At 43.9% G+C, this 14398-nt stretch overlaps 1 protein-coding gene across 2 annotated transcripts in view; it reads left to right on the forward strand.

The window, feature by feature from the left end:
- The window catches only part of grin2bb (glutamate receptor, ionotropic, N-methyl D-aspartate 2B, genome duplicate b), an 87391-nt gene extending 73113 nt beyond the window's left edge, over window positions 1–14278 (forward strand). The window contains exons 13-16 of one of the 2 annotated variants that reach the window (XM_076044283.1): window positions 1172–1359; window positions 4865–5103; window positions 7981–8389; window positions 9971–14278. In XM_076044283.1, the coding sequence (XP_075900398.1) occupies window positions 1172–1359; window positions 4865–5103; window positions 7981–8389; window positions 9971–10380 (1246 nt within the window). In that variant the 3' untranslated portion in view covers window positions 10381–14278. Of the gene's footprint in view, window positions 1–1171; window positions 1360–4864; window positions 5104–7980 lie in introns of both variants that reach the window. The other variant, XM_076044275.1, reaches the window with a different exon arrangement.
- The last annotated feature ends 120 nt before the right edge of the window (window positions 14279–14398 follow it).

The following is a 14398-nucleotide window of genomic DNA, read 5'->3' on the forward strand; positions in this document are numbered from 1 at the left end:
GGGCGGGCTGGAGGGGTGTGAGGGAAACAAGGGAGGCGGGGAAAACAAACTCCGCTGGGAGAAGAAAAAGGAGACGGCGCGGTGGATCTGTGAGGTCCCGCACTGATGCAACAGAGGGAAAAAGATGACAAAGGCAGAAGGAGAGGAAGAAGGGAGCATTCTGGGCAATGTGGGTGGGCAGCTGCTGAAGCTGTGTGTGTCTTCCTGCCACTGGCGCCCAGAATAGCAGCGAAGCCTCAGCTTTGCTGTGAGAGCCGTATTTGCACCGTCTGCTTGTCTTTTGACGTTTCCATCAATCTTTGCTGAATCATTAAGGACGGATAGCATACACCTGCTTTTGACGTTGGGGGAAGTTCACGCTAAGTGGCTCAAAGGTCTAAAATTGGGCTGTTTGACACCAAGCTGTAAACTGTACATCTCAGGTGGAGGTTCAATTGGAAACAATAGAATGGGACAGTGTCCACAGATTAATGCGATAGAGTGCTAAGCAAGTGCAGGCAATCTTTGCCACTGCTCTGCAAGTCTGCGCAACTGCAGCACCATCATCTTCTGGGGTAGTTAAGGAAATGTATGTGTTTTTTACTCTGTACACATTATTAAAAAGTTCCTTTCCAGCACTTGGATCTCACTCTGTATCATTCAAAAGAAGACAAGAAATGAATGAATGAATTTTCATTTTAGCCAAAAGAAAAATGCTTTTTGCCCTTTGAGCACATGTGCTTTCATGAAATGTTAATCTGCTAGTCCTTTAATCAGCACCCAGCAGAGTGCCATGTGCACTGACAATCATTCCATTTAGCATTAATGGAGAGTAGAGTTCCAAAAAAGGACTGAATGGTGCCAAGACATTTGTGTGAAGTGGCCCTTTTGTGGAAAATTTAATTTGAGTACTATTATGACAACGAAAAAGTTGGTGATCTTTGTTTTATAATTTCTCCATAATCGTGACCAGGTTCAATCAGCTTTTCAATCATGATAAGATTGTGAAGAGAGAGGTGGGTTTGATTCTTCACTCACAATGCAAATAATTTTCTATGTCCTAAAATCTCATTTAAACCGATAATGAAATAGTATAATAGAAATATCACCCAGTGATCAGGTACATTTCGTTTTACAGCATTTGAAGTAAAAACCTGAATGTTTTCTGAAACACCTCTGTCGCCCCATGCAGCAAACTGGATGCCTTCATCTACGACGCCGCAGTGCTAAATTACATGGCGGGCCGAGACGAGGGCTGCAAGCTGGTCACCATTGGGAGCGGCAAAGTGTTCGCTACCACAGGTTACGGCATCGCCATCCAGAAAGACTCAGGCTGGAAAAGAGCTGTGGATCTGGCCATCCTCATGCTCTTTGGAGATGGTGAGAACTTCAATCAGGCCCAAAGTTCGAAGTAAAGTAAAGTAAAAAAAAAAAAAACATACAACATTCAGGATAGCAACTAAAGATATATAACAACTTAAATAAGCAGCACGAAACTGAAAACTTAAGGCAGTGCTAACAATTGAAAGGGTAAGACAACAGATTAAGATTAAGACAACGGAAGTTAAATTAATCTGTAATTGTGTATGTTTATGTTTAGTATAATTATTGTTTTCTAGATAAGTAAAAATAAGTAAAAGACCAGGCTTTTTCTGTGTTAAATTTAAGTTTTTGTTTTGTTTTTCTTTCAGATAGTCACAAAGAAAGGAAGAGCAGATGTCTAAGTTAAAAAGTTCAAAGTATTTTTTGTTATTATTAGTATTAGTTTTTACCACCTCTAAGGGCTAATAAGTGATATGCAAGGATGGCAGATGTGCTTCAAGTTTTTATAAGGAGCACAAGTGTCCTTGCAGAATAAATATGAATGTGGCATTGTGGGCCCAGCATTCTTATTTAATATATGGTAGTAGTCTCTGACGACAGCAGCACTTTGTCATCCAAACATTCCTATACGGAGGAGGTGGATTCTCACGGGCCAGATGGTTTGGGTGTGCTGTAGGTATGGCTCTGCTTTGGTTGGTCCTGCCCACCAGTGAGGTCCTGCTTGAGAAGAAATTTTATTAAGAGAACGAGCAAATTGAAAACACTTTTGCATCGCCTAACATGAAGGTGGCGCTGTGCCATTCTAAAATCTGAACTGAGCCTCAAGTTCAGCATGTTGTTGTTGCTCAAGATAAAAGGGGTGTCTTTTAACCTTTTCCAAGTCACAAGCTCCACTGCAATTAATGTATTAATTGCATAGATGAATTGCACTCATGTGTGTTTTCAATATTTATCAAGATTTTCACAATTTTCTGCAGCTGGTATGACATGCGACAGAAACTCCATGTTTGGATCTCATGTTCCTTTAGTTTTAAAAGTATCGATATATTTATACTTTAAAAATGAAGAAAATGGACTAAAGGAACTTCATTTCTAAGCAAAGACATTTTCTGAGGTTTTGATTTGCTAGATTGATACAGGTGATTGACAGGTGGCGAAAATGCCCCAGATTTGACTCAATCTTGGCAACCAAAATCTGGTTGACAGTGTTTTTCTTCTCTGGTATGACTTGTAATGTTGAAATGTTGACATGTAAGTAAATGTTTCCGAATTATTCAGCTCAGACAAAATGAAAATCATGCCGCCAGTAGAAGGATAGAGATGCCGCCAGACAGATGTTTTTTTCCCCAAATTTAAAACGTCAGTGATGATCCGATCTGCCAACCTCCAGTTGAGAACATTTTCAGACACTTTTTAATCTTGAACCCCACCACAACTGCAGCTCATTTTATTCTTGTTCTTCGCACAGTTGGGCAGCCTCAAGGTCCAGCCTCTGGCTAAAAACTAGCGGTAACAAATCTTATTGGTACACCTTGGTTTCCAAGCGCTTAACAACTTTAGCCTCTCCTTTCCAAACCCTTTTCTTCTGATGGATGTGTGAGATAACTTGAGAGGTTGTTGTAAATGTTCCGCCTGGAATCCCTGGCTATAGCTGTGCTGCACTTTGACTTCGAGCACTTAAATGCACTTGCCTCTGAGCGAAGCGCCTATATAGACTGCTCCATACTGCTGGTGAGCTGTCAGATAATGTTGTTTATTATGCTGACACACTTGCCACAACTTACCATCACATTCCATCACACCGTGTGGTGGATGAAAGGGTCGGTCAGAGAGAACGTTCACCTTGTGCTGGATCCACTGCAGCCAAGGCAACTCAGATCTTAGCACAGCCTGTGTTTGTGGCATTAAGCCGACGTGAGCGTGTTCCCCTGGAGGTCGGAGAGCGTGTCTGCACATATTTACTAAACGGATAGAAGGTCTTATCTTCTATGTCATGAGACACATCAAGCATTCCTTCTCATTACATGTTATGTAGATTGTTTGTGCTGTCAGGACACATATGTTAGCTCATGTTAAGGGACCAGACTCATCGATGCTGGCTCATATGTGTCACATCTTCTTAAGGGCGCATGTTTGAACACGACGTAAGTCATCCACGCTGAGGGAAAGGTTCAGGGACGGCAGAAACCACTGTGCACCGAATGCAGATGGGTGAGATGGCCGGAGGTTGAACATCGCAGCCGGATGCTGGAGACCTGTGAGGGGCAGTTTGCCAGAAAGGGGGCGGGATCAGAAGGAGAGAATAATTAAAATAATATAGATTTCAATTACAGTATAGATTTTGCTCATGGAGGCAGTTACAGTTCTTAATCAATCTCCATCGCGACTCAATCAGGTCTCAGTGCTGTGAGGTGTAGCACCTCATATGGCTATTATGTCAGTGTTGTTGACACGAGGCTGGAAAGAGGGATCGATGGGGTCGGAGTTGACTCTTTGGCACCGCTTCAGAATTATGTGCAGATTGGTTCTCATCGATTTGGTTCATAATGCAGATTCCATTCAACTTTTGCAATTGTGCAACTTACTAATGTGTGTTTTCTTTCCTTGTTTGACACAAAATTTGCAAATAATGCCTTGACATTTAGGTACTGTACATATTTCTCTCTCTCTCTCCCATAATTCTTTCAGAAAGACTAAAATCATTTTGTCACATGATGCACTTTAATTTTCTTTTTGACTCTTACCAGGTGGAAAATCCTTTTGAAGCTCAATTCACAAATTGCGTACTCGTTCTCTTTTGTCTGTATTGTTGCACGTGATTCAACACTTTTGTGTTGCCTGGTGAAAATGACTCTCCAATTGTTTTTTTAAAAAACAAAGTTGTTGAGATTTACTCTCAGAAACCTCTGCCGTGCCACTCAATGACGTTGGAAGCGAAGATGCCTTAATTTCACTGCTCTGCTCACATCAAACCTACTTGACAAATACACGCAAACATACCCGTTTGGTGTTTTGCAAAGGAAATATGCAGCCTCTTGTATCACTCTCACCAACACACACAAATATAAATAAAGAACCATCGGTGTAGATGAAGCAAATCTCTTTGGACGCATTCCCCCCTCAGCACATCCCCCAGTGATGTGAAACGAGGAGGGTTGTAGGGCCAAAACACTCATCACATGATCACACACACACTTCCTCCCCGAAGACCGTCAAGTCCCGGCAGGCATTTCCCCCTTCCCTCCTCCTCCCGACCCCGACAAAGAGGAAAGGATAGCCTTGCATAAGCACTTCCTAATGAGGATGATCCTCAGGGAGTATCTTGCGTCAAAATAACGCAACATGACATTTGTTCCACGTATGTGAGACCTGAGCTGTTTTTGGCCACTGGTCCCATACAAACAACGGGTCCTTTCTCTTTGAGCACACACTTGTAGCTGATGACCACACAGATGGGGCAAAAAAATAAATAAAAAATAAAAATAAACTCACCCAAGGCACAAAAGAGGGAAAACTGCATCGGTGCCATAACCTGTGCGTCTGCTTCTCTTCCTCCTATCAGGTGAGATGGAGGAGCTGGAGGCCCTGTGGCTCACCGGCATCTGCCACAACGAGAAGAACGAGGTGATGAGCAGTCAGCTGGACGTGGACAACATGGCGGGGGTGTTCTACATGCTGGGGGCAGCCATGGTTCTGTCATTAATCACCTTCATCTGTGAACATTTGTTCTACTGGCAGCTGCGTTTCTGCTTCATGGGCGTGTGCTCCGGAGAGCCCGGGTTCACCTTCTCTATCAGCAGAGTGAGTGCGTTTTATTTTAGGTCCGACCTTTTGTCTCCTGACCGAAAGATCAGAGCAGCGGTTGTGGTTGAAGTGTAACGAGTCCGTCAGGGGAATGTGATGATTCACCGGATTTACCTGTGGCTTATTTAGTCCGTGCAGTCGAGAGTCGGGAGGCTTTGAGCTACAGTGCAACAAAGGCAAAAGCTACACAGCAGTAAATACTGCGAAAGCAGTGTCTGAGAATTCACAGTACAATTCCAAAGGTCAATAAATGAATAAAAAGAATGAACGAATAAAATGTTCTTTTTTCTATTTGGAGGTATATTTACCTCACAATGCAGCTGGAGTCGAGTCTGAAATTGTGTTCCTCCATCTCGCTAAAATTCTAAAAAGAAAGGATTAGGATTAGCAAGAATTTCATGGCCAGCCATCTTCCTTTCACCTCTGACTAAACAAGAAGACCGATGAAGGCGATTCCAAGTGGACAACATGTTTTACTGATTACCTCTGCAAGAGTTTAGAAATGGTGTTTCATCAGAAAATCAGTTTGGTTGGGGAAGATGGTTGGCTTTAACTCAGAGGTAATAGTGGGAGCAACCATGCCTGATGTGAACTCAAGAAATGTTGAAGCTCTCTCGCTACCTTTTCTGTCTAAAATTACAACTTAAGGTGGAATTTCTAAACACATTAAAGGTTAGAAACTTGAAAAACCCAACTCCCAAGGTAAAATGTAAAAATGGAATAGATTAGTGTTGCTACTGTTGCCTCTTGTACCAATGGGAAAGAAACTATGAGCTGTGGCGAAGTGGCTCAACTGGTAGTGAAACATAAGATTGGACTACTTGTATATTGACAAAAGGTTTGATCAATGACCTCTCAAGCTTTGCCTTGCCTCAACGTTTTAATGTGTAGCAGGTTGAAGGTTTATAGTTTGCGTTCAAGGTAAAAATGTGAATTACAAAAACCTTTTGAATTGAATTGAACGTTTGAATTAGGCTTTTTATGGTGTTTAAATATTTAATCAGTAAGTACATAAGCTAACTGACATAAGAACAACCTTAAAACACCAGTGCAGTGGTACATACACAAAATATTACACATCTGCACATTGGGATTGGGATTTCTTTTATTTTTGAGACAAACCTTTTGTTAATCTTGATCTGAGAGTGAAAATAAAGGTACTGAAAGCAACTGGAACATTTTGATGTGCCCAGCGTCAACCTTGACAAGACAATCATAGCCCGCTGTTTTTTTACAATAGCTAATTTAACAATTCAATTCTGCTGAAACAGAGTATGTGTACTGTGCACCGTAGCCCGTGACTCAAAGCTGTCTTAATGAATGTCACAGTGTTCACCTCAGTGCGGTTATGACAGGTCATACAACAAAGATTCTGTTATTAAAGCAGGTTGTTGAGGTCCACAAAAATGTTCATTTGCAAGATGTAACTCAATTGCCTAATGTTACCTTTCAAGTTAGGGGTCAGTGGCGTGCAATGCTGCATGTATGTGCTGTTATTGAGAGGCAGAAGTGACAACCATTTTTTGTTTGTTTGCGACAAAATGTAATTTTAATGTAATTTGGCTCCCACCCATAGGGCACTGCAAAAACAGTAAACTGCAAGACATGCATTTGTCATTATGTCTTTGCAGCTTCAAGCAGTTACTTTTGAAAGTAATGTTGGCAAAAAGGTTTCCCGCTCAAATACATGTTTTTTTAGAATAATTGAATTCCTTTCCACCAAGTGGTACCAGGCAGTTTAGGATGGTACAGCACGCTTCCACTCTGGATGGAACCCTAACAGCCATACTGTACCATTACCATGTGGTGACCCTTGCCTTAGGGTTCCAAGTGTACTGTACCTTACCCAAACACACTGGAGCTACAGTAGAAAGAACAGACCCATTATTGGGCCAACAACCCCTGTCCTGCTACCCTTCTAGCAGCTGTGGTATAGGTGTATAGGTGACAAACACCGCACATGCCAATGGAACTGCTGCTGCTCAACACAGACACAACAGACAAAGGGGGAGAATCAGGACAAAAAGGAATACAACTTGACAATCTACACTGACGAATGTAGCTCAGCAATTTAGAGAGTGGCAAAGAGACAGACAGAAACTGTTTCTGACAAGTTGACGCCTTTGAGGAGTGTTAGCCTGCACTGGCTTTTGGATAGTGTGTCCTCGACCTTTCAGATTTGGCTGTCGCCTCAATCACAGATTCCCCCAGCCTTCATTTGAACACGCTTGTCTGAATTTTCTTTATAATAGCCCACCTGCCTAGCCCACCCACTGTAAACAGACGCAAAAAACACAAAGACAAGGGGTCATATAAATAGATCATGTGACACGCATATGTCTAGCGCATTTGTCACATTTTTTTTCCTACAATGAGTGAAATAATGCTAGTGGCATCACTGTCAGCATGATCAGAATGACTGGCATTGATGAACCATAGCGACTGGTGGTCAAAATTATGAGCTCTCAGCAGCTCTCTTTCATTCCCCCTTGGTCTGTTCTTTATGTCCAAGGTAGAGTGTAACTCTGCAGCAGTAGAAGGCCACAGTGTTCTTCTGAGACAACCCATTTATGAACTGAGCCTTTATTACTGTGTGAGAGTGTATGAAAAAAAGGGGAACCATCAGAGTGAAGGCGGTATATTATTAACCTCTTTTGCTTTTGTCTGTCTCTGTGTGTACCTCTGTTTATGTGTCAAATATGACAAACATGAAACCCTCTCTGGCCCATGATTTCTTACTACATATTTCCCTCTTGTTTTTATGTCCCACTCATACTTCGCCTCTTCCACCCTTGTTCTCTCTTCCTCCCATGGCATGTCTCACCCTCTCTTTCTCTCTCTACCTCCCTTTTTCTTGTAATTTTCACACTGCAGGGTATCTACAGCTGCATCCACGGAGTGCAAATCGAGGAAAACAAGTCAGCCACAGACTCACCCTCGGCCACCATGAAGAAAAACATGAACAACACCCACTCCAACATCTTGCGGTTGCTCCGCACTGCCAAGGACATGACCGCGGTCCCGGGCATTAATGGCTCTCCCCATGCCGCTTTGGAATATAGCCACAGTGGACGCAGCTCTGCCATTTATGATATCCAGGAGCAACGACGCAGTTTGGTGGGTCACCCTGGAGATTGTAAGTCGGCGTCGCCCTATATGCAGGAGGACAACATGTTCAGTGATTACATCAATGAGGTGGAGAGAACTTTTGGCAACTTGCCCCTGAAGGACAGCAACGTGTACCAGGACCATTTCCTGCACCACCACCCGGCCTCGGCTCTGGGTATGTCCGGCCCCCCACCTAACAGGCCGCGTAGCTTAGGCAGCACTAGCTCGTTGGACGGGGGCATGTTCGATTGTGACAGTTTAGGGGGAGGGGTAGCACCCATTTTCACCACCCAACCACGCCCCTCTATGACTCACAGGAACACCAGTAAATTTGACCTGATCGCTGGCCACCCCCCTGCGGAGTCCAACCAGGGTGGGTTCAAAGGAAGCAATGTGTACGGCAGGTTTTCTTTCAAAGGAGGTGCATCCAGTACGGGGCTCATCGGGGGTCACGAAAGATACTGTGGTGGGGGCGGGGGAGGCTCAGGGGGTGACGATGGGAACATTCGCTCTGACGTGTCGGATATCTCCACGCACACTGTCACCTACGGAAACCTGGAGGGCAACAACAAGCGCCGTAAGCAGTTCAGGGACAGCCTGAAAAAGAGGCCAGCCTCAGCCAAGTGCAGACGGGAGCAGGACGAGATAGAGCTGAGCGGCTTGAGAAGGAGACCCCACCACCATACCGTCCACCACCACTTCCCACATGGGCCCCAGGCACACCGCACGGTCTCACCTCCCCTGGAGCGGAAAAGGGGAGGAGGAGGGGGTAATTCTTCACCTTACTTGTTCCGCAAGGACAAAGAGAACATGAGGGACTTCTATGCGGACCAGTTCCGCTCCAAGGAGGGCAAGGCCAAGTGGGAGCAAGAGGGTGGAAGTGGAGGAAGTGGTGTGGGCGGTGGTAGCGGTGGCGGTATCTGTAAAAGCTTAGTACCTGTTGACGACTTCCTGAAAGGTAAAGGCAAAAAGCCAGAAGGTAAAGGTGGACTTAGCTCAGCCGGGCAGCAGGCCCACACCTGTTGGGAAAAGGGGGGTTCTGGGATAGGAGGAGGGGGCATAGCAGGGGGTGACTGGGAGTGTCGTAACTGTCACACTGTGTGTCATCACAGCGGAGGCTTGGGGGGAGGTGGCACGTGCTCCGCTAGCGGAGTTGGGGGTACGACCAGTCGGCCCACTTCTGCTAGCTGCAAACGCTGCGACTCCTGTAAGATTCAGCCAAGTAACCTTTACAATATCAGTGAGGACAACATGGTGTTCACCTCAGGCAGCGGCAACATAGTCCCCAGCCCAGCACCAGCTCAGACACAGCGCAGGAAGCTAGGGCCAGGTGGGAGGGTCTTAAGGAGGCAGCACTCTTATGACACCTTTGTGGACCTGCAGAGGGAGGGGGCAAGTCGAATGGCAGGGGTCGGTGGAGGCGTCGGGGGTCAGTTCCCCCAGCCCCGGAGTGTGAGCTTGAAAGACAAAGACCGCTTCACGGAGGGCCCCAGCCCTTACGCTCACATGTTTGAAAGGTACTCAGGCGAAAGAGAGTCTCCCATGTTTGGAGGAATAGACGGGGACAGGGCGAAGGGAGGGTCCTCCTTCAGCTTGTTCCACGGAGGCGAAGGTGGGTTGCATCGACGGTCAGTGGGGGAAAGAGACCTGAGGGAGAGAGATAGAGCTCTGGTGGGAGGTGGGGGCTGTGGTGGTGGTGGTGGTGGTGGTAGCAGAGGGATCGGGACTTACTCCTTGTCTAAATCTCTCTACCCAGATAAGGTGAACCAGAACCCTTTCATCCCAACCTTCGGCGACGACCAGTGTCTATTACACGGTGCCAAACCGTACTACATCAAAAAGCCACAGACGCAGCAGCAACAGCAGCAGCAGCAGCAACTTCTCAACAACAGCCGAGGAGGAGGGGACTTCCACGGCTCCATGGGAGTGACTTCCTATTTGCCCGCGTCCGCCACAGCTGGGGTGATGTCCAATGTGGCCCCCAGGTTCCCCAAAGAGCTGTGTCTGGGTGGGTTGGGTGGGGCCATGGGTAACCACCACGGGGCCAGCAAGTTACTGCCCGGGGGCAGAGACACACTAGGTTTGGGGCAGGGACAGAGACCCTTCAATGGTGCCAGCAACGGACACGTTTATGAGAAGCTCTCCAGCATTGAATCAGACGTCTGAGGGTGAAGTCGGAGGAGGACAGAGAGAGAGAGACAGACAGACAGATAGACAGAGAGAGAGGAGATGAAGTGGGTGAAGAAGAAGATGAAGGGTGGCTTTGAGAAAGTTGCAGAGGGAGTAAAACGGAAGCGGCACGGGCTTGATGACCTCGCTGTGTGAAGGTGAGCAGGGAGCAGCCCCGTGTGAGGTGTTTTCACTCCGCTCAGTGGAGAGGATGTGGACGACACACAGAGAGGCCGTTGGCGGGCTAAACTGTGGCAAAATCCGGTGCAATTCTCTTTGCAGCTCCTGGCGTCGGGAGGTGGACAGGAAGGGAGGGATGGATGGATAGAGAGAGATGGAAGGGGGAAAGTGAACACCCACAATCTTGAGCCTCTGCTCTCTTCACGCATTTGTTGTCTTTCCCTCCCTCCTGCGGCTCCTCGACACCAAAACAAACATTTTTTAAGCAAACGGATATACAATCATGAATGAGAAATCAACACTTCTGTTGAAGTAACAGGGTAAACTAACAATAATTGTACTGATAATGTTGATAATATTATTCCAGTGTGTTATGGGTTTAGATTGTTTTAAACTTTCATTTATTTAAACAGTTCATGTTACATATTTGTATTTGATTCTTTCCTAGCTTACCAATGTTACAGGACACCAGTAGACCAGTTTTCAGTATGGATCTGTTCAGTGTTCCTGTAATTTGGACTCTTCTTTGCTATTGATTCTTCATGTTGATTTTTTTATATACTTTATTATTTTTGAGTGCTGTGAAGTATATGTGAAAGGCATGACTTGCTGAGTACATTGTATGTACCTATAAATTTGCAAAGACAAGTGGTTTTTTTTTTTGTTTTGTTTTGTTGTTTTTTTCAGCTGCAAACGTAACATCATCATACTGATTTGCCACCTCCTCACCTTTTTTTCTGCCTGGTGGTACCAAATGGGTCTTGAATTTTGAGCTGGATGTGCCTTAATGGATTTTCTACACACAAGGTCTGCTTTGTTGGTTTACCTGCACACTATTTGGCAGCTCCACATGTTTAATTAGGTTTTGCTTGAGTCTAAAGTTTTTCTCAAAAATCATTGAATTATACAAAAGGAAATTTATTTTCCACAACAGAGCAAACTTGAATTTCTTCAGATTTCCAACAGTGAACGTTGCCAACAGCAGGATCACAAGGGTTCAAACCACAGTGCCATGATAAACACCCCACCCCCACGACTCCCCACATCCCCAACCCCCAATCAGGTATGACCTCCTTTATAATATAACTACATGTTCCTTTCTCACTCCTTCACCCCTGCTACCCTCTATATAATTTTTGCATTGCAGATGATCTGAGAACTGTCTATTAAATGCACTGCATTTAACGTCCACTCATGTTTCATTGGACTCGATTTGTAGAGACAGTTTAGCATCTCAGGATGGGGACATAATGGACTCAGATGAGAGTGTGCCCTTTCCTTTCATGGGATGAGCAACTTGGCATGCCAATTATACATGATAACAGCTAAAAGTCCAGCCTGCTGTATTAGATGGTCACGTTTAAATGAGGGGACACGGAGTGTAAAGCACAGCAGGCTGATAATTACAACCACGCTATTACCACGCACGCTGGTTATGAACTTGTTTTGGTGGGGTTAATACTATAATACTCATACATTTGTGGAGAAAAGAAAGAGAAGGTTTAAAAGAATTGTTTTTATATTTCACTCAATTAAATGTTTTATACCAATCTCATGCCAGTCTAGTAACGCTACAGCGAAAAGCAGTGCCCCCATCAGGCAGTCTATCATAGCCTTCCTAGCATTACATTATTGGTGCAGAGATTTGGTTCACTCATTTAGAAAAAAAAAGAAAAGAAAAAGAAAATTATTTTTAGTTTTCTAACCTGACTTAAAATACAATAGATCTTATGTGGAGAGGGTCCTCAGAATTATTGCAGTCATACTGTTACCTTTGACCAAGCTGCCTGTTATTCCCTCCTCGAGCACGTTGCAAGCAAAATTCCCTCCAAAATGTACTTATTTTTCCTACTACCTTTGCTGATACTCAAACTAGTTATCATCATATTTCTTGTGAACATAACATTAACTTTCTTTCCTGAAAATTAAACATTCTTCAAACTTGCAAACGATTTAAGCTTGTTAACTAATGTCGATTCCTTCCTACATTGGGTTGGACTGTCTTTCACGATATCAAGATTCTTCTCTCAAGTAGGACTCTTTTTGCGGACTTAATCAGCTTTATCAGTGTAGAAAATGTGTGAACACATGAATACAAACCTACCATGAGCATCAACCTACATGTGAATTTTTTAACGCCTTTGGAACAGATCTGCCTCTTAAACTGTTTCTATTTTCACAAGCAGGCCATCTCTGCTCTACAATGAACACTGAAGTGGTGTTTTGCTTCTTGATACTGTTCCCAAAAAATCAACACGACGGTTCTCCTTTTTCAGTCAGTATTTAGTGTCACTCTAGCCAGGCCATTTTCAAGAACCAAACTCAAATAACAAAGCACAATCGGGTTCGATATCAAGTTTTTTTGTACATCCCAGTCAGAACACAAGAAGAATTTCCATCTCTTGACAAGTCAGTATGTATGATACTCGGTGGGGGGAGGAGGTGGGTTCTCTCCAGTGTTTGTTAGGACTTGCATGTACACACTTTTTTCTTCCTTTGTTTTGAATCTTAACTTTGAGCCCAGACAGAAATGGGTATTTTGAATAATATTTTAAAAATCTTATCAGTTTTGTTGGTAACTGATTCTCCATGTAGTACTGTGTGCGTGAGTGTGCTCGTTTGTACAAGAGAAGATGCCAATCTAGCAGTCAGAAAATAGGACTATTGGGTTATTCTTACAGGTACAAAATATTGGGGGGGAAAATGACGGAAACATCTCACGGACAGAAAGGCTTTTGTATTTTTAATATTATGGAAAGATCAATTTGCTTGACAGTTTGTGTGTAAATGCTCTTAAGCAAGGTTGAGGTCTTGGTTAACTCATCTGTTGTCTCTGGAGAAGCCTTCTTCACCTCCTCTATTTTCTTTTAGAGCTCAGTGAATTTCACTTACTATTCACTTATTGTCATTGTATGTGCCTGAATACATACGCTTGATTACCTCTGTGTGTGCTCATATGGGAGAGAGAAGGCGTGCGTGTTTGTTGTAAATGTAATATAGAGGAGTTTGTAAATACCTCACACTTGTGGACTTTTGATAAAAGGAAAAAAAAACAACAGCTGTACAAAACCCACAGAGAATAAATCTATTTGGGATAAATCTTTGAATCTTGATTCATAGCCCCGCCCCCTTAAAAGCTTTTTTGTAACTACTCGAGGCCAGGATAAGTGCAATCATTGACCAACGGATACATGGATAATGTGCATATTTACTCACAAAGTTTGACACAGCCGAGTCAGGGTTTGTTGGTGTGTTTTCTATCTTCTTTGAGATTTGGTCAAAGAGCCACGCTTTTTTTTTTTGTTGCTTTTTTTGCTTTTTTTGCTTTTTTTCAAACGAAAAAAGAAATTGTAAAGCACTGTCATCCTTTGATACACAGGAAGCACAATTGAACTATTTGTAGTTTTCTTTCCCCACCCCCTTCTTTGGCAGATGATCTGCTGCTGTGTTATGCCACAGATGATCAAACAACTCCATCCCTGAGCTGTACAGATTGTGAAAAATGTACATACCACCACGACCTGGTTCACCCTTGCATTTTTTTTTTTTTTTGTATGGAGAGAAATTACTTGTGCGAAGAGAGTATTTAAAATTTGATTGAATATTTAGTAATATGGAGATTAAACACAGTCAATGTGAAAACAAGTGCTGAGAAATATTATTCTTCTGTCTATTTGGAATAAAAGTGTTGAGTATTAATAAAAAACGAAGAAATCTCAAACTTGTTGGCGTTGTTGTATTCTGCGTTTGTTGTCCGCAGGTGCCGTGCTGTTTTTGCCACATCCTGTTCGTACTTGTGACACTGAGATGCACGGAACAGGAGCTGCGACGGTCC

The sequence above is a fragment of the Nelusetta ayraudi genome, unplaced genomic scaffold, assembly GCF_046127955.1.
Source record: "Nelusetta ayraudi isolate G7.1 ecotype Tasmania unplaced genomic scaffold, CSIRO-AGI_Nayr_v1 ptg000004l, whole genome shotgun sequence".
Classification (NCBI taxonomy): Eukaryota; Metazoa; Chordata; class Actinopteri; order Tetraodontiformes; family Monacanthidae; genus Nelusetta; species Nelusetta ayraudi.